The following is a 20,950-nucleotide window of genomic DNA, read 5'->3' as shown; positions in this document are numbered from 1 at the left end:
TCTTCACATCGCTAGTTAGTCTCATGAGTAATTTTTGAATAATTCTTCGGAAAAAGAATAATCTTGGTGCAATACATGCTATTATTGTGTCAAGAACTGCTGGGTTAGGTAGTTATATTTATTTTAAATCATGGCAGAAGCATGCTAAATAGACTTTGAATTAATAGACAATGTGACCTTGACATAATGCTAAAATAGTCCTTTATATGCTTATGTGGTTGGTTTACTTATTTCAACCTATGGTAATAACTGGGAAAAATGAGCACTCAAGTGCTATCAGAATATAGTCTGCTGAGTAAGGAATTTTGGAATCTGTATCTGTAGCTACACTGCCATTCAGAAGTTGGCAGGCAAAAAGTGAATTACTGGCAGAAAGCTTTGGTTACTGCAATCCTTAAAGATCGTCCCCTAACAGCTCATCTGCAGTTTTCTGCATAACCCCAACATTTGTATTATTTCAGTATTCTCACAAATTAGAATACAGAATTCAAATCAAATATTAGACTCCTTAGAAAAAAATACCACACATACACACTTCTGCTTAATTGATGCTCCTTCCAGTACAAAAATAGGCACCCACAGCACACTTATTTAATGTTTAAATTACTTCATATTTTTCACATAACTTTAAAAGAAAATATATTTTATCCACATACAGTAATAGCAAACAAGTGCAATATTTCAAACCTAAAAAATAATCTTTAACCAAATCTGTACAACAGATAAATAAAATATCTACAATACTTGGTTTATAAACATTACAAAGTTCCCACCCCTAAGTAAAGTCATCTCACTCCTTAAATGTTACAAGTCAATTGTACATGCATCCCATGGGCTTGCCAACCTTCACTATAGGGCTTAGCTAAACTGAAGTGAAAAAATCAAATGCAACAATCAGTGGCGAAGAACAGTTTTACATGATTGTGAATAAACTGCCAACTGTGTATGGAGCTTGCACACTGTAGTTTGTTAACAGTGCAAGGAATTCAGTTCAACTTGAGCATTAAATGAAATTCATTTGAGATCCATCATTTATTTAGTGGGATCCTCCCCCCTGCCCCCATAATTATATTTCAATTTGACTTTCTGTGACAGGATTCCAAAGTTGCCCCTGTCAAAAGTATACATCAGAAACACAGCCCATAAATGAAAAGCCACACAGTTTCATCATTACCTAGAATTGTGTGTATGCATCGAAAACAATACTGACTTCATTCTTTCAAGCTCTAAAATCATATGCAGCATACAAGCATAGCAGAGACAACCACTGAGGCCAAGACTCAAAAGGATCAAGCACCCCACTCCCGGGTGTGCACCTATATTTCTTTTAGCCAAAGTCTCTCTGCAAAAGTTACCTTGCCCCAGCAATCAAAAAATGCTATTTAAAACTCCCATCAATGGGGCCTGGGCACAAGAACTTTATAAAGGGGGCAGATATCACTGGTAGATGCTCACTATTTCCCTACAAGAATCCCCAAACTGCCTGTTGAAATTGGCACTGCTCAAGCAGCAATTTGAGATACTCCAGGGACAGCTTCTGAAAAGGAAGCTCAGCACGAAATTTGAATCACAACCCCTACATGATATACAGATATTAGGATGGTGTCTAGGATTTGTACTTGTCCTATTACTACTTTAATGTACCTCGAGGCTGCCCAAAATACGGCTAGAATCATGAATTCAAAAGGATAAAAATAATTCAGCTCCATTATGCTGCAATCTGTTCCTTCAACCTGAACTGCTGGAGTTTCCACATCTGCACAGCACACTTAAGATTGTAACTAGGCTGAATTGAGAACATTAGAAATGATGTGATCCTAAAGGTCAGAACAGAAAACTAACATTTCAGAATATAAAGCTAGTTTAATCTATCCATTAAGCATAGAAGAACTATGCTGATTTCAACACACTGTCTGGCTGCAGCCCTTTAAAAATAGTCCCTAGTAAAATACTCTTCTCATGTACTCTAATGCAAGATAATAACCTCTTCCTACCAAAATGAAAAAAACACACAAAAACACCAGGATCATAATACTCATAGCTAGGTACCTGACCTCTTCACTGAAGTGTGTGTGATATAAACATTTCCAATTCCTATGCAGTTACTTGCAGCTGGAGAAGGGGCACAGTTGAATAATATCCTAGCTGCCTCATTTTTTGTACAGGGTGTGAGTACAATCCTATGACAGGAGACAAAAGGAAAATGTGATAGGAGAGGGGCAGGCAGGGGACTTTTCATTTTCAGTGAACTTTGGAAACCAATATTGTAAGATACAAAGCACTGATTATGTAAACTAAAAACAGTGATGAAAAAGCAATGATTTTAGAAAAATCAACATGAGACCACTCAAACATTCAAAATTAATGTTAATTATGAAAACTTAGGAAAATGAATGAAAATGGATCATTGAAATGCTATGCTATACACTTTGTAAACATGGATAAGATTATAAATTAATGTGATCTTCCTCCAGTGCTTGAAGGCTTTCCTAGATATGTAGTAGCCATAGAAAACTAGTAATCCAGGGATAGCCAATGTTACAGACTATAATTTCCCATCAGCCCCAGCCAGCATGGGCAGTGGTCACAGATAATGTGAGCTGCTCACAAAATGGAGGGGGGTGGGTGTCAAATTGGCTACCACTGCATTAATCAGAAAAAAGATACTAACCTCTTACTTTCAGAAACTCTCCAAAAGTAGTAAGAAAAACCTGACCACACATTGATGCTGAATTCTTTTAAAGAAAAGGCTACAGCTGTTAACCCATTTAACACGGTGCTGCCCACAGATAATATATAATAAACTGGCTTCCTTAAGTAAACTGACAGGAATTTAACTGCCTTTAAGGCTCCAGGATCAGGGTCTATTTTACTTCTTGCAATAAAAGCAGTTCTTTGAAACATACAAATACAAATATGATATGCTAGTAATTATTAACAATGTAATAATGTCTCAACGTAAAATTGACGCAATAGTCTCTAAATGCCTCTTGAGCAAATCGCACTCCATTCTTTAATTCTCAAGAGAGATGTAAACTGGAAAAACGCTCAAGTAGAAAATATGTCTTTTTTCACACGCAGTAGTATACAGTGTGTTTCTGTTTCTTCTTCCTTTAGTGGGTGGATATCCCCATGCAAAGGAGTGACATTTCCACCATGTACCGTATATGTTCAGTTGCCTTCATTTTGATAGCTTTCCTTCGTTGCCCAGACACAGAGAAGTTGTGGTTGGTTTGTGTAATTCCAGTTGATTTTTATTTCTTTAGTTTTGGGCTCAAGCAAACACAATGTAAGCTTGAAGTGAAGCTTTTCGGATTTATTGAACACTAATGCCTTGATTGTTCTTGAAATGCCGATAGAAAGAGAAGTCCAGAAAAAAATCCACCCACACAGAGCAACCTTTTCAGCAGAATTGCATTATCTTTCGGAACAACCATCTGTGCAAGATCATTTGTGATCAGGGAAATTTCATGCGCCACACACACAAATATAAAAGTGCTGACAATAATGTTGAGCATGGGGTTGCCAGGAATCAGAACCAAGATCCCCTTGGTATCTGCTGCCAGCCAGATATGGTACTGACAGATGAAGAGCTGGAAAGGGAGAAAAAATGAAGTTAGAATTGCATTTATCATGAAAATAAGCTTTAACCCCGAAGCTGGTTTGGAACATTGGGCAAATATGCTATAAATCGTATGATATCTGACATGTTTGTGTCACAAGAGCAACAAAGACTTTAATACAGGCTAAAGTCTTATGCAGAAATACCAACAGGATTTCCTGGGTCTGGTACGTGGACCATGCGCTCTGCCGCACTTGCAAAAGAAGAGTTTGGATTTGATATCTTGCTTTATCACTACCCGAAGGAGTCTCAAAGCGGCTAACATTCTCCTTTCCCTTCCTCCCCCACAACAAACACTCTGTGAGGTGAGTGGGGCTGAGAGACTTCAAAGAAGTGTGACTGGCCCAAGGTCACCCAGCAGCTGCATGTGGAGGAGTGGGGAATCGAACCCGGTTCACCAGATTATGAGTCCACCGCTTTTAACCACTACACCACGCTGGCTCTCACACTGTGGACCAAAATGAAACACAAAGAGGGCACAAGGTCCCAAAAGCTTGCATATACTTTGTGTCCTAGGCAAATTTGTGTCCTCTCTGGCAGGTATGGCCTCAAAATGAATTAGGGGCCAAAAACAGGTAATAATATCTACCACCCAGAAGGTCAACAGGCAAAGTTTGCCCCACCCCCACTTGTAATTCTACATCCATACTAGAAAACGTTTAACCTGTTGAATTTTTGTTTGACACACAACTGTTAAAGACACAAGAGTCCTCTGCCTCAGTGTCAACCAGAAACCATGCACAGAACTCAAGCTTCATGAGTTGTAAGCTGTGTTGCTGTGCAGGTCTTTCATCACTTTGTATGAGGTTGGTTACATTGCTGGTATTTCAGGTGGTAGCTGAGATGGATTTAAGATTGTCAGCACCAAATTCCAGATGCCCATAGCTGGACAAATTCAAAATTGCTTTGTTAAAAAATGAAGCGGTATATTAGAGGAACATTTTTGTGCCTCTATATCTATACCACGTAATAACTATAGTAAAGCCACCCAATTCTCGACTGTACATAATGCCGGATAAGAAATCGACTAAAGTTTGATTGTAAACAGACTTAAGTGTTTGATCCTTTAAATTACAATAAAATTATACTACTTGCCTCAAGGGAAATTCTGCCAAACCAAGCGAAAAATGAACTATATACAGAACGTGCATAGCCAGGTATATTCCTGATAAGGATAAAAGCTAAAATCTGAAAGACAAAAGAAGCTGCGTGAAAAGATGTTTTAGGCTGCAATCCTGTTCACTTAGTTGGAAATAAATCCATCTAAACTCAATGGTTCTGAACAGACAAGCTAAGATTGGATTAATAGCACATCTATTGAAAGTATTTCATACATTTCATAAAATGCAAAACCTACTGGTTTTCAAACTGTGGTGCAGAACGTTGCGTTCTGTGAGTAGTAATCAGAATTCTGCAATGTGAAGATTGGGGGGTGGGGGGTGGAATGAAGATCCTAGCCTTGTACAATTGCTTCCACTGAAAAACAGCCAGTGTGGCCTTTGCAAAGAAATGTATTAGATATCAAACAGCTATCGTCCCAATAAAAGTCTAAGCAGTAGCTGAGCATATGAGAATGAGCCTGTGTGAGGCTCGGACTCATGCACCTCCTGCTCTCCATCCAGCAAAGTTGTGAGGAAACTGGAAGCAGCTACTTCCTGGTTTAAACTAACCACAGTTTGTTTTGCATCCCAACAGAGCCAAACTGTGATTTGTTCAAACTATGGTTCATCAACACAAGCTGGGAAGCAAAACCTGTCTCAAAAAGCCAGTTTATGCAATTCTAACCTATATTTTTAGCATTACATATGAATCAAGCCTCATTGAGCACCCCGGCATATATATGAGAAAACTAATAAATACTGTGCCCCATCAGCCCCAGACGACATGGCCAATGGCCATTGTTGTAGTCAACAATGTCTGGAAGGCCAAAGGCTCCCCATCTCTGCACTACGGTATCACACACTAGCTTGGCTAGGAAACTGAGCACAAGGTGGGAGAAGGCCAGTGAAGGGAGCTTAGCCGGAGCTCAAGTGGACACCAGTCCTTTTGTCAATGTTTCCTATTGTAAGCTCTGGGACAAAGAATTTCAGGCCAGATTTCTTCAGTCTAAGTAACTGGATGCAACACACTTTGGGGAAGGGGGCGGGATAAAGTTATGTCCCTGAGGCTCTTCTGTAATGAGGGAACAGTCTGGTCATTTGACAGGGGAATGCCGGCCTCCGGAAAGAGAGAGAAGGCTAGATGTGTGGGTTTTGGCACCTGACTGCCATATTGCCCGAACCCTGTGCATAGGGACCTGCAGTCTTCAGCCGAACTCTAATCATTTTATCATGTATTTTGAGATTGTCAGTCTGCAAAAAAGGGACTTATTTTCATTAATGGCATGTATGCTGCTCTTTGGTTGAAGAGTGGAATAAAATGCTCTAAAATAAATAAATTGCAGACCTATTGCTATCACAGTAGTGCTATTATGCTCACATACTCTTACTTTGTTTTGTCTGAACATGTTTATGATCAACCACACAGGTGGGCAAGAGAGAACTACCCCAGGCAATTGAACTATGTGCAGCAATCTAAGGTGCACAAAACACCTTAGATTCCTGCACATTGTTTGACTCTGCTCTGTCATTACTTGTGAAGGCCAGATTTCTCAGTAGTTTTGTAAGCCTTAGCACTTTACATCCTGGGTGAGTGTTTATAATCAAAGACTGCAATTACAAGCAACAAAGGGAACACAATTACCTGCACAACTGAAACCGAAGGATGCATTTCATTGCACTCAGTTTTATTTTTACAACTGCTGGCCCATATAGAGTACGTCTAAAATATAAACATATATATTATTATACATTTATTTATTTATACCCCACCTTTCCCCCTGACTAGGACTCAAGGTGGCTTACAGATAAAAATAAGAATAGCTAAAAACATAGGGGGGAATAGTTAAATTAAACACTGATAAAATTAAAAACTACATATATGGAGGATACATCAAAGAACACAATTATTTTGCAGTGCTAGAAATGAAATTAGTTTATAGAGTGGAACAGCAGTGTTGGCCCTACAAATTACACTTGGACTGCAATCCTTTGCAAGCATACCAGGAAGTAAGGCAAATAAAATGTTGTTTAATCCTGAATAAACCTGCATAGATTTGGAGCCTCTGTGTTGAAATACCCGATGCCTCCCCCCCCCCCGAAGTTCTTTACTTTATTCAGTGTAGTTGGGCAAAACTCTTAAAAACAATGTCAGCAGACCAATAACCTTGGCTTCTTATGGCATGCCTAAGGCTTGCTACTAATTTTCATGAAGACTATCCCCACTCTGAGTAACTATTCAGGAATTAAGAAAGACAATAGCTGAGTAAGGTATCTCAGAAACTTACCAAAAAAGAAACAACTGAAATAAATAATAAAACATTAGAAACTTTGCTTGGAAAGAGTGGCTCCCCCTTTCCTTCTGAGAGGACTTGCTGTTTTTGAAATGTTAGATAAATAAAAGCAAACAACATCCCATGAAAAACGACCTGCAAGAGAAAGGAAGAACTGCTCAGTTGAAGGATTTAGCAAAGGCGCAGTTAAGAAGACAGTTCAGTTCAGGTACCTACATGTAATGGGCACATTCACCAACAATGCCTGAATTTAAAGAACCAGTGCCAGTCTCTTAAGGCGCAACGAGATGAAGTTAGTCTCTCTGGGTCAGGCAAAAGTGCCCAATGTGCTCAGTCTAATCATGTATTACTGAGCAACTGTATAATACAGTGGTACCTTGGGTTACAGATGCTTCAGGTTACAGATTCTGCTAACCCAGAAATAGTACCTCGGGTTAAGAACTTTGCTTCAGGATGAGAACAGAAATCGCGCGGCGGCCGCGGGAGGCCCCATCAGCTAAAGTTGTGCTTCAGGTTAAGAACAGTTTCAGGTTAAGAACGGACCTCCAGAATGAATTAAGTTCTTAACCCAAGGTACCACTGTATACAAAACTACAGACCAAGCATTTACAACAGCTCTGGGGAACATGTGTAGAGCCTCCTGAGATTATCTGGTTCCAACTGCTATCAGCCTCAGCCAGCATGGACAACAATCAGGGTTTGTGGGAGTTGTAGTCTGGCAACATCTGGAGGCCACACGTCCCCTGCCACTTGCTTACAGCCACTAATTTGCGTTTTCTGAGGTTTGCTGCATACATTTTCACAAACAGAGGCAGCTAGTAAAATAACCAGAGCAATTTACTAAACTTTTTTCTTCTTTAATTTCATTTTTCAATTATTTCAGATTCCTGCATTGCAGGGGGTTGGACAAGATGACCCTCGGGTTCCATTCCAGCTCTACAATGCTATGATTTGCAGAGTGAGATCATAATTTGCTTTCACTCGCCTAAGACTGGCAGCCATAATTGACAAAGGCAAAGCACAAAATCAACATTAAAAAATAAAAATAAACTGTACATACGTATCTATCTAATTTCCACCTAAACCACCATTCATAGATGCTCCCATTTAGTTCAAAACCCTTGGACAATGGCCAAATAGAAAAAATCTTCTCAAATGCACCCTGTAATAAACAGACATGAAAAGAATATAACTGTTCAGTCACATCAATGGGCCATATAAGACAAACATTCCATTTCTAACAGCAGTTAAATGGAGATGCTCAGGGACTTTCATAAGATTAGAATAAAATACTTGATCATTTCACTGTACATTTAAGTCCAGCATCCTAAAATCACAGACAGCCTATTAGGATTTGTCCCCCTATCAAGGCATGTGAAAATACCCATTATTTCACATTATAATGTTCTGCATCTCAAGACTGGCAAAGAAAGAGACTGCCTTGTGCATTCTGGTGTTGTGTACAAGGATCTATGGATCAGAGCCACAGCTTGCAATGATGTAATGTATAATTGCAGACACAATCTACACTCAACAATTTGGAAAAAGAAGCATTCTGTTTCTTGGCTGTAATCAGACATATATTCATGATATCCATTAGTGTGGATTACTTATTAAATGCTTTCTGTGTTCAGGCTGAGAAAACAACAAAAATGAGGAAAACACTACTAATAGGCAAGAAAGAGGACAGTCAGGAACCTATCAAGCAATTCCTCCAGGAGAGCTGAAAGCTGGCCAGATGTATAATTTAGTTTAGTATTTTGCTGCTGAAGAGACACTCACAACCAACATTTTCTTTTCATTTTTTGTGACAGTAAAATTGCTGAAGAATATCCTTATTTTAAAAAGAAACAAAAAGGATGCATCCATGTTCCCTGAATAAAAACAGTAAATGATTCTGCAATGTTTAATAAACTTTTCTTAAAGTTAAACATCTGTTTTAATCAGCTTTCATCAAAGTAAAGCTTTTAACTCTCCTATTATAAAAAATGGCTGGATGCCCTGCAAGTCTTCAAATGGAAAAAAACAAACAAACATGTCCTTTAAGTTTCTGAAAAGAAAATACATTTAAACTCTCTCTCTCTTACACATGCACGCGCGTGCACACACACACACACACACAGATGTTTTGAAATCCATGCCTAATTGTGAGGGCGTGAATAATTCTTTCCAAAGGAACTAGGAATTGAAGAGTTGCAAGTGCTTTGTAGAGATGGTTGTGAACAGTATTCTCTCTTAGTCAAGTGCCATTCAAATGCTCAGAATAAGGCCACATACGCCATAAATCTTATGCTGAAGTCACAGCTGAGTTGCATTTTAGCCCTGAAGAGCAGGCAGCATTGGCAAAATGAAAGCATTACATATCCAAAAATATATACAAAATATATTCTCCCATTCAGCTATGAGGTGTTTTTTTAATGCACAGCTGAATGTGGAAGCACATGCTTCTCATGCAGTTCCTCAGCCTGAGCACAGCCTGGTAAGCAAAGCTGGAATCCCATCAATCAGGGGAGTGGGGTTGGGAGATTAATAACAGAAACTTCAAACCAGCTGACAGGTGCTATTCCAATGTCTTTTATCAGGCTGCTGCTCATCTGGGCTGCAGAATTTCCTATTCTAAAAGCTTCAGAGTGGTCCACTAGACAGAGACAGGAATACAGTTCTCCTGAATATTAAATCCAATCATTCTGCAGCTAGATGTTTTCAATTATTTTTATGGTCAAATACCAGAAAGCAAACATGATCTGGTTTTCATTTATAATATATTCATATTTTAATGTCAACAAAATGCCGCAGAAAGAATCTTGTTGTTCTAACTGCTCCTTTTCTTAATGTTAGAAATACGCAAACATTTAATGCCCAAAATTTTTGACATGCCTCTCCTCTACCTCACTAGAAAAATGTTGGGACCTGGGTTTTAGCAACCAAGTCTACCAAGGTTTCAGCAAAAGGGTGTGTGTGTGTAATTCTCTCTCCTCAAAACAAAACAGCCAGTTTTGGATGCAAGCACAGGCTGATGTGCTTTGTGACAACAGATGCGCCACCCTCAGACCTCTGAATGAACCCAAGCATTCCAACACCAATTTCTGTGGAAACACTTAATGGATTTACAAAAGAGCTAAAAGCATGTCCTTCGCTCTCAGATACCACAACCTGTTCCTTATGGAAGCAACAGGCTGATTGCCATGACTGTCCCATAGCTGCAAGTGCTTTGCTTTTGAACACAGCTTAAATGTTTGCTTTCTAACATGCCTTAGAATCCAAATATTTAACTTGTACCAAAATATACAAATCATACAAACCTGAGAATACGCTAGAAAATATATACAGATGAACAGGGAAACTAGTTTCAGCAGTAAACCAAAATGCCAGAAGCAACTGCCTGTAGACAAGAGCAAAAACAAGACTAATGTTAGGCAGTAAGCTTTTTTATTGCATTTTTTTTTTACTGTTGCTGCTTTTACATTATACGCAAGAGGGACAGCTGCGTGTAGGTGGGAATGAACATTCAGATAGAAATTCTTCTGAAAGTGCTGCAATACGGAAACATGACACCCACCCACAGTACATTACTTCAATAGGATGCCCTTCCTAACCCACATTCCACCCCAGCTAGTCATGTATTGTTAAAGCAGACTGCAGCAAATGTCTGACTGGGCAGCACCGGAGGGCAATGAAACAGCCAGTGCGGCACTAGCCAGATAGTCATGGCAGCAGGGGCAGCTTCACAGCCCTCCCCACAGCCAGGACGAGGGTTTCATTTGCCCCCAGTGACATTACACAGCCAACTCCAATTGGCTATATGGTGTCAAGGTGGTGACATTTTCACTAAGTGAACCCTGACCGGTAAGAAACAAGCCCTTTTGAGTTAGGAAGAGAAAAGAGAAGCACCAGATCAGGGAAACTATGGCTGAGAAAAGTATGTGAAAGGTAGTGTTATTTCCCTCCATGGACCCTTCCGGCAGAGAATTCTCTCTACTCAATAAGAAGGTAGGCCACACATTACCTTGAATTATGGCTCTTTGCAGGCCATCATTCAGCATTAAGCTCTCAGGCCAAGAGGTGAACCAAGCATACAATAAAAAACAACAACACAGAGGTATTCAGGAGCCTACTACAAACTATATAATGGTGTGTCCAAACACATGTATTTTATATCCATCTTTTGATTAACTATTTTAAAAGTGCAAGTTAATTTTCTAAATAGTTCTAGAATTTTCTCTTAAATTGTTTTACTGTTTTCTGTTAACCCAATACAAGTAAAAGGTTAAATATTGGGATCCCAAGATTGCCTAGGCCTGCCTCCTTTTGCTGAGCATTCCCCCATCTTCGACCCTCCCTTCCCACAAATGGCCACATTAACAATGATAATTTGTGACTATCTTCCGTTATGTTATTTGGGTCAGCAATTGAGGCAGATAGAATATTTTTGCTTTACAAAAGTGTAGTTTGATTTTACTACTGTATTGAGAATGCCATGTATTAAAAAATCACAATGCTATTTAAAGTTGAATATAACTGAATGCAAAATAAAGTGCTTAAGTTATTTTAATACAAAAGAGAATCATATTTACCATTGGCCTTCTTCTGGACTATTTGAGGCCATAGAGCTAATGTAACATATATGATCATAAACCAGACAGTGACTAGAGGAACAAAGTAATAGAACTGGTAAGACCGATCCATCACTATGCACAACACCACAACCAAGAAATTCAGTCGAAATAAAACCTGTTAAATATTGGAGAAAAGGGGAAGTATTTCTTTATTAAATGTAAGGAATGGCAAGAGATTTTTCATGTATATTTTAGTGCAAAAAATTTCAACAAGGTAACATTGGCATCTCAAGTGACACAGTATCACAAAGCATTCATATCTTGAATTATTTTTACTACAGTAAGCTTACGTAACCATTTTGCTGATCAGACTTTTCAAAACATAAAATGAAAACAGCCAGCCTTCTACAGACTTGCTCTATCCAGCTGCTCTGTATGCACAGAATAGCGTGAAATTAAAAAACTAACACAACACAAAATAAATTCTTGCCTATATAACTATTGTTACTGGGTATCAATCTGTGAAGTAACCATTTCTTCTTATTTAATATTAAAGGATAGCTATTTAGAGTTATGGATGGCTATAAGTTTGGTTGCATGGTTATATATCTCAGGTTACATGAGGCATTAGGCCTCAGACCTCTGTAAAAGCTACAATGTATGGTGCTTTAAGTGCTGACAGAAGCCTTGGTTACAGATTATTATTTTTTAATTATCTGCCCTTCATCCTAAAGTCCCAGGGCGGGTCACAACATTAAAACATAGCATTAAAAACAGTTTAAAACAACGTACAATTCCAAAAAAAGGTGGGTCCTAAAAACATACACTTCAAATGTCAAAAGCCAGGATTAAAAGGTACACATTTAGCGTTCTCCGGAAGCTATATAATGAAGGTGCCAGATGTACCTCTGTGGGGAGGGAGTTTTACAGCTTAGGGGCAACCACAGAGAAGGCCCTCTCCTGGGTTAACGCCCACACCCGATTTCTAAGTGCAAAGAGGGCTGCAGTTGCTAAGGAGGGGAACTCTTAGGCAATTAGTGCTGAAAGAAAACAAAATCATACTCTGGTGGCACACTTCGGGAGATTTAGGCTTCAGCTAAGGCAGGGTTTCCCAAACTTGGATCTCCAGCTGTTTTTGGACTGCAACTCCCATCATTCCTAGCTAGAAGGACCAGTGATCAGGGAAACTGTAGTCCAAAAACAGCTGGAGATCCATGTTTGGGAAACCCTGAGCTAAGGCAATTGGGATCCAGAGAGGAAGCGGTGAGCTTTTGTCAGCCTCAATGACTTTTGTGAAGTCTTGCCTCCTACTAAATAGGGAACAATCCAACATTGGGAAATGGCAGTGGGCAAAGTACTGGGTTACATTTGTAGCAGTCACTCAAAATTATTTTTATACACATAAAAGCTTAATTCACATCTTACCTGACACACTCTATAAATGCCAAAATCTCCTTTAATCCAGAAGTATGAGAAATGCCCGTAGCCCGTTTGGAATAGATATGCAGCAACCAATACACGGATGTGCATGTACACTGGCAGAAACTATTAATAAAAACGTAAATTGTATTTTTTTAAAGCTAGGTAACTTTCAAAGATTAAATCCCACATTAAAGTGTGCAAAATGAGTAAGTTTCCCCCCTCACTTTATTTCTGCTTTTGAATATAATCTCATTTACAGAACTTTAAAGCTCACTATGTCTCACCGCCTTCTAAACTTATTCCACATTCTGGACTTCCTCAACTCAGCACTAACCAAATATCTGTTCCACAGCTGAACAAGCAGGCCTCACTATGCAAAGATGCTTGTGTACAGGTGGTGGTGGTGAGGAACACATGTCAAAGCTGGATGTGTCCTGAGTAAAAGTGGGTGAAAATGAAAAGGACACATGGTGAGGAAAGGGGCTGGAAGTCACAAAAATCTTTTGGCATAACCAAATCACAGCAGATGACCTACAGTGGTAATTAGTGAATTTATTATTATTATTATTATTATTATTATTATTATTATTATTATTATTTATTATTATTATTATTTTAATGTAGACATTTTGTGGGGCCTTAGCAGCCATGGAAAGCCTTCTGCCATCATAGTATTACAGTGGGGGACCCATAGGAGCAGTAAGAAATAATTTGGTGGGGAGGGGGTTTCATGTGTCCCAAGGGCTAGCCATCTCTGCTAGGGTTGGAGCAATAATCCAAAAGTGAAATTAGAACAGAATAAGACACCTGACTTTTCCTAAAATCACCGAGAAGCATCATTAAAACAAAACAGCAACCATTTCCAGATCAGGTTGGGATGATCAGACAATAGGGAGGGGGTGAAGTCACCCCTCCATACACACACACACACACACCAATAAGGTCCTTCTGCTAGGATAATTCAAATCCATTGTGGATAGTTCTGAGAGGAAATATCCACCTGCCTGAAAATGGGTACCATGCCCAAGGTCACTTTTCAGAACTGCTGGGTTAAAAATTAGTAAGCCTACTAAAGACAGCATTATATATCAGTGGCATCCTCACCAATTAAAACACTTTCATGCACAGTACAGCACTTTGCACCACAGGTGAAACGAGGAAATTTAATTGTCACCTTTTTTTGAAAAAGTACATCTTTCAAAACAGACCTTAATCACCCCAATATGGAATTAAAACAGAGAAGAAAGACTTCAGTTAACTACTCAACTTTTGCTTCAGTAGTAAATCATGCAAGACTATTCCTCATGCAAAAATTGTTAAAACTGCAAAACAAACTTACAGTGCTTGCTCCAGAGATATGATAGATCAAGATGACAAGCTGCATCCAGCCTTTCCATTCATCGGTTTGTTCCCTATTTAACACTTTAGTCTGTGCAAAATAAAAAGAGAGCATTGTGATTCCAGCAAGGGCAAGCAGAGAACTACAAAACAAAGAAACACTATAATGGGGTGGATGTGTCTAAAACTACTATATAAAGGGAAGTGCAATAACTGTTATTCTCCAATTATGTTTTATGTATTTTGCACCACTAGGAGTGGGCTACAATCCACATGACTGATACAGAACTCTGTGTAAACAGTACGACAATGGCTGAGTGCTTTGGCTCCCCATCTAACGCTAACATTGTACTCTGCCTGATAGACGGTTTTGAAATTCAAGGGACAGAGGTCCCTGTTGGGAGCAGGGATAGAGAAGCCTCGCTGAATTTACATTTGGCCACTCTGGCTCAGGGTCATGGACTCGGGTAAATGTTGTCAAAACATCCACAACTGCTCATCTGTTGTTTATGCACGGCGTTTTTCTGGAAGTGACAGTTTTCTTTGAATCTATCTACAACAGGGTTGGGGATCCTTCTTCTGCCCGAGGACCACATTTCTTTGTGGGCAATCTTCCAAGAGCCGCATGCCAGCGCTGGACAGGCCAGAAGTGGGCAGACAACTGAAGGAAAATGTTACCTTTGTACAGTAGACTAGTTTCTACATGCACCTCTCACTGTCTGCCATCCAGGCAAACAAGAAAGATTAACCCCTTTTTTGCATTGTCTTCATTGTTATTGTAACCTGTTTAAAATTGTAAACTCAAGAAAAACACTTTTTACAAAAAGAAAAGGCAGCAACATTGCCAGTTCAAGGAAAACATCCCAGTCAGACAAAGAGCCTGTGATCTTTCAGAAATAAAAACAAAAATAAAGCAGGCTTACCTCTTTAGTATTTTCCGTGTAAAACACCCCTAACACTAGGATATAGATGATTGGTATGAAGAAGGATGAGTGAGTGTAAAACTTGTTTTCTTTCATGAACAGATTTGCTCTGTCGCACAGGTAGAAGTAACCCATTATCAAACCAAGTCTGCATAAACACTGCAAGGCTGTCTCTAGAGTAGAAACGGCTGGAGTGTTGGCGGCAGGTTTCTTCTCTTCTCCACTCTCCATATCTGCACATGGCTTATTCTTCTGGTGATTATTACGACGTATGAGAACAAGAATTAAATATCCAATTATGGAGGAAGCAAAAAACCCAAAGCCTAGTTTTTGTATCAAAGTGACAGGAGGCTGAGGCTGGCAGCACGAACCATCAATGGGCTTTATAACCTTGTTGCAGTGGATGTTTATCAGAATCATTGCATTCTGTCCAGGAAAAAAAACATAATTCCAGCCATTAGGATATGGAATTGAAAATGTCGTATTACTCACATGGTCTAAATGAATGGCAGGATGTTGTTTTCTTTTTTTAAAAAAACACAACAAAATATTGTTTTAAATTTGTTTCACTGGACAAGTCCAAACTATGGGCATCAAGAGACAAACTTTTTCTATCATCCAAGGGCCAAATTAAATGAGGTGTTGGGAGATCCATGATTGGATCTCCCATAGTTTAACCTAAAACAAAACAAAAAAAGTGGAAGATCCCATCCTCAACCTCACAAACCTTTGGGTTTTTTTGACCCTTCGTATTCAGGGTGACAACACTGCTAGGATCACCGTATATTTTTCTAATCTGTGTTGGACCTACTTCCACCCCCAAATTCCTTTCAGAGGAATGCAGTGTGCTGATTCTGAAATTATACTTCCTGTTTTAAATAAAGATGCTTTATTTTTGTTTTTTAATAGTACAGAACTTAGTATTAATATAGTACTCCCCCTTCAGCATTCAAAAAACTTTCCATATATCTGTTGTGTTCACATACAACATTAAACCATGGATTAGCACTACATCCACACTCATACTTCTGTGTGGTTGGAGAACTTTGCTATTTTCAGCTTTATAGAATTCTGGCCAACTTTGTAATCCGTGGTTGATGTAGGGTTGTTCTGAAACTCCCCCAAGTTTGTTTTAAAGCACTACCCAGGACTTTATGAAACCAGAAGTAAATCAAATCCTTCTCCTAGCCACATATGAGGGGAGAAAAAACAGAAACAAACAGTGCTAAACTATGGTTAGGAGTTATGTATACAACAGCCCTGTAGGCAATCAGCAATTCTGATTTCTCTAAGCATCACATCCTTAATACAAAGCAGTATACAATGATCTACACTGTGTAAAATATTTATATTAAATACCGTATTTTTCGCCCTATAGGACGCACTTTTTCCCCTCCAAAAATGAACAGGAAATGTGTGTGCGTCCTATGGGGTGAATACAGGCTTTCGGTGAAGCCTGGAGAGCGAGAGGGGTCGGTGCACACCAACCCCTCTCGCTCTCCAGGCTTCGCGGACCTCTCTGCAAGCAGCGGGAGCGCTCCTGCTGCTTTCGGAGAGTGGCCTGCATACTGAAGCCTGCGCGCACTGAGCTCAGCACATCCAGTCTTTCCGAGATTGGCCTGCATGCTGAAGCCTGCGCGCGCTGAAATCAGCGCGTCCAGACTTCGCGGACCTCTCAGCAAGCAGCGGGAGCCAGCACTGGGCTCCCACGGCTTGCAGAGAACTGCCTGTTTGGGGGCTGGGGTCGGAGGAAGCTCGGGCGGGCCTCCCCCGCCCCAGCCCCGCGCCTGGGGGGGAAAATAATTTTTCCCCCTTTGTTTTCCCCCAAAAAAACTAGGTGCGCCTTATGGGACGGTGCGTCCTATAGGGCGAAAAATACGGTAGTTTGAAAATAATTCTGTAAACAATACTTGAAGAGAAGCCTCATTATTATTTTAATTTATTACCCACCCTTCCCCCTAAGGTCCCAGGGAGTGTTACAATAATTTACAATACAATATTAAAAAACCCATTAAAAACTTACAACTGCTAAAAATGCAGTAGCAACAAAGTAGTGTCTAATAAATCTAATAAAAATTAAGACAATTTCCTACAATTGTCAGTCTTTTGGCATTCTAAATCTTAAAGGCTGTTTTCTATAAATAATAATAGAATCAAACAAGTGTAGAGCTGGAAGGGAGCATGAGAATCATCTAGGCCAAACTTACTATTTCTCTGCTTGATTCAGAAAGGTGTATACCATCTGAGGACTGACTTATAGTTTCTTCAGCTATCAGCCTAGATACACTGAAAATTTTTACTTTAGCTTTTGAGTTTTTTGAGCTGCTGTTCAGGATACTGATTGCTGCTTCATTGTAGGCATCTATTTTCTCATTAGTGATCATTTTCCTGCTTTCACTCAACATATCTTCATAAACTGGATCTGATGTCAAAAGAAAATGGGGATTTTAAAAAAAAGAAGCAATGCAATAAATAAATAAATAAATACTCAAGCTCTAGATATACTATTCTCACCCGCTAAAATGATCCACTAAAATAAGCTTCGCATGTCTCTCCAGTTAGAGGGAGCCCTTTTCAAGTCTGTGCAGAGGGAAATACGCTCCTAAAATTGGAGCACTTTTCATTCTGCAAAGAAAGCAGTTTGCATTTAAGTTACTAAGGGAAGCACTTTGAATATTGCTTCCTTTGGAAAGAAAAAAAATGCTCCTTTTAAAAACAAAGGCATTTGAAGCTCCTTGGTGAGCAGTTGGGAAATGCTGCACAAGGAGCTTTGGAAATTTTGTGCTTGTTGCTTGGGAAATGCTGAGTCCAGTTCTTGCAGAAGAGTTTGTGCTGTGCTTTAAAAATGCCCAACAACCTGGTGGTCAGGCATTTGGGAGGCACTGTGCAAGGGGCATGGCAGGCACTGTCAATTGGCATGGCCTGCAAAGCCCCTTTTGGACTAGGCCTGCCATTACTTCCCCACACCTTATGTCAGGTGTGGGGCAGGTGGATGTGGCTTGGCCAAAATGGGCTGCTGAGCAAAATGAAGGTTCTCCGTCCCTGAGTTAGGGCATGATGGTAACACAGTATTTCCTGCAAGGAGGACAAACAAGCTATCTGGTCTCAATTTGCTGATCTAATAATGAAACAAGCATCCTATTCCTATTTATTCCAGTGGCATTAAAATGTATCTACTCATGAGCAAATCCACTGTCTGGGCTGCCACTCAAAATTTTAGCTTCTAGTCTTTCCAGTCAGTTGACCTGTTGCAGCCTAACCAACCATTTCCCGCCAAAAGTGGCCAATGCTCTGTGCAGATACCGTGCAGATAATAAGAAATGTGTTTTCCCGCAAACTGAGAAATGGATTTACCAGTTAAGCCATTCACAATGTGGGACAAACAGCAGCAGCTGTTCTTGGAATACATCATAGAATAAATCTGGTGTGGAATTGCAGACTGGAATTGCAAGCATTATATACAAAAATGCTTAGCTAATGAATTTGTTTCACCACGAGACACAACAGCTATGTCATTATTTTACCTTGTAAGACCCAGTAGACATCACTGCTCTTTGCCAGTTTTTCCAGAAAAGGGGCAACTGATGTGATATTGATTTTATACTGTGTGAGGGCTTCATTGCTGCCATTGTGAATACTGATAGACCACTAAAAGAGTATTAAAAGTGAATCAGTTAGAATATGTATTTGTGGACGATATAATCAAAATAGTTCAATATTCACAAATCTTCGCTGATGTTTCAAAAACAGGATAGCTGAAGTAGACAAACACAAGAAAATTCTGAACTCTGTACTCTTGGGTAAGAAGCATAGGATATTGTGAACTGCTGTTGCTAAAGGGCTTTGATGCAAATTTAAATTTTAAAAGATAACTACATAAAATTGACAAAACATACTAATAAAACATTCAAAAATTATCTATTGCTCCTTCAGCAGTTTCAAATATTAAATGATACCCACAACACACATCAGTCCCCCTATAAATTTTTATCCCGTAAGACCAAAGAAGAAGGTGTTCCGTGCCAGAAGTATCTGTCCATAAAATTAAATAATATTGCCCTAGAACCAGAAAGACAGGGAGAGAGAGAGAGGGAGATGGGGATGCGATGCACAAAGAAGCTTAGGCTGTGAGTTACAAGACAGAAGTATGAAAGGTTAGTTAATGAAAACAATACACAGAAAGAACATAATTTGGGATTTTAAAGGTCTGAATTAGAAGACTACTGTTTTAATTTTCAATGGCCATTACAGTGACATATTAGATGAACAGCTTACCACAGCAGCTCCTGCTACAACTATGTGAGGCTTTGGAGAAGAACCCTATGGAACAGTAAAAGGGAGATTAGTTTTTTCAGTGTCTTCATAAAGGATATGAATAATCAAATGTACAGTACTGCAAAAATTAATCACATTAGTCCACATTTAAACCTCATTTTAAAAAGTAAAAACCTCCACAAGCTTTAATCAATGTATAAAATATGTTGCAGTTGATTTGGAAGCAATTAAGTTATGACATTATAGAAGCACTACTGATGAAGGGAATTGTGGAACTGTTTTCTACTTAGCAAAATCTAGAACGTCACTTAAATTAAATATCCACTTAACTACACTGTACAGTACTTTGTAATTGTTTTGTTTTAAAAATGTAACATCCTAAACCTCTGCAATTTTCACATTTTAAATAAATAAAGGCACACTTCAGAGTGCCAGTGCATATTGAAAAAACCTGAGGGATAACTAGCAGTTTAATTTATACTATATTGAAAAAAATTTCAGGACCAGAACTGCCTAATGTACCCCCACCCCTGGGATTGTTGAAATATATTGCCATAAAGCAGAGGTTTTCAACCATTTTGAGTCCACAGCTCCCTTGACAAACTACATTCTTTCTGTGGCACCTCTGTGGGGCTAGCCCAGTTATGTCACCCCTTGCCTGCAGAGCTGGCAGGCTCTCACCCCTTTTCGAACAGCCTGCCTTGTGGAGTCTTCCCTCAGCATCCTCTCCCCTCTCCTTGGGACTCTTCCGGGCAGCAGCTGCTGCTGCCCCGATCTCTGAGCTGTCCCCCTGCCCCAAAGAGAGGTGCTTCCTCATACTGCCCCACAGGAGTCTGGGACTTGCTTGTTCATTCCCAGCAGCAAGGGATAGTGGATTGGCTGGCTGGGCTCTCTCACCCACTTGCTTGCTTACTCCGAGGCTGCCTCAGCTCCTGGCAATCAGCACCCCCTGGCCAGCTCCAGAGACATCATTAACCTGGGCAGCTTGTAGCCAGGGCTGCTGCAACAAACAGCCACATAAGGCTTGGGGAGGCAAAGGCATCAGAGGAGGGAGGGAAGGAAAGAAGGACAGAGGCCAGGGATGCCCGCGGCACCCCTGAGCATCATTCAAGGCACCCCAGGGTGCCACAGCACACTAGTTGAAAACCACTGTCATAAAGGAAGTTCAATAATGCAACTCACTTCAGTCCAAGATTTGATAAGCTGTTTCATAGATCCATTGACTTCCGGATACCACAGAAATTCCTGAGGGGAAATGGATGAGTTTATTAGCAAGTGGTTTACTCTCCTGAAACAGTCATCTTATGTCAGCATTAAATGTGGCAACTATTGACAGAATCAGCAGCGTTCCATCTGCATTTTCTACCGCAAAGGTATAACACCTATAAGTAAAAATATGCATGTACACTAAGATCTTATGCTG

The 20,950-nt window shown here is 39.7% G+C and overlaps 1 protein-coding gene across 3 annotated transcripts in view; it reads right to left on the bottom strand.

Moving 5' to 3' along the window:
- Positions 1-569: 569 nt before the first annotated feature.
- Positions 570-20,950, bottom strand: part of CASD1 (CAS1 domain containing 1) — a 30,723-nt gene continuing 10,342 nt past the window's right edge. For all 3 annotated transcript variants that reach the window (XM_083705262.1, XM_083705263.1, XM_083705264.1), the window contains exons 5-18: positions 20,710-20,772; positions 19,528-19,572; positions 18,777-18,900; positions 17,460-17,674; positions 15,253-15,678; positions 14,331-14,420; positions 12,995-13,114; positions 11,588-11,744; positions 10,316-10,395; positions 8,074-8,175; positions 7,008-7,148; positions 6,365-6,442; positions 4,718-4,810; positions 570-3,593 (exon numbers count right to left, since the gene is read on the bottom strand). In XM_083705262.1, coding sequence (XP_083561388.1) covers positions 3,327-3,593; positions 4,718-4,810; positions 6,365-6,442; positions 7,008-7,148; positions 8,074-8,175; positions 10,316-10,395; positions 11,588-11,744; positions 12,995-13,114; positions 14,331-14,420; positions 15,253-15,678; positions 17,460-17,674; positions 18,777-18,900; positions 19,528-19,572; positions 20,710-20,772 — 2,001 coding nt within the window. In that variant the 3' untranslated portion in view covers positions 570-3,326. The remainder of the gene's footprint in view (positions 3,594-4,717; positions 4,811-6,364; positions 6,443-7,007; positions 7,149-8,073; positions 8,176-10,315; positions 10,396-11,587; positions 11,745-12,994; positions 13,115-14,330; positions 14,421-15,252; positions 15,679-17,459; positions 17,675-18,776; positions 18,901-19,527; positions 19,573-20,709; positions 20,773-20,950) is intronic.

The sequence above is a fragment of the Podarcis gaigeae genome, assembly GCF_964106915.1.
Source record: "Podarcis gaigeae genome assembly, chromosome: 12".
NCBI classification, from domain to species: domain Eukaryota; kingdom Metazoa; phylum Chordata; class Lepidosauria; order Squamata; family Lacertidae; genus Podarcis; species Podarcis gaigeae.
The sequence above is the reverse complement of the archived record's forward strand: the minus strand, read 5'-3'. Positions and strand labels throughout refer to the sequence as shown.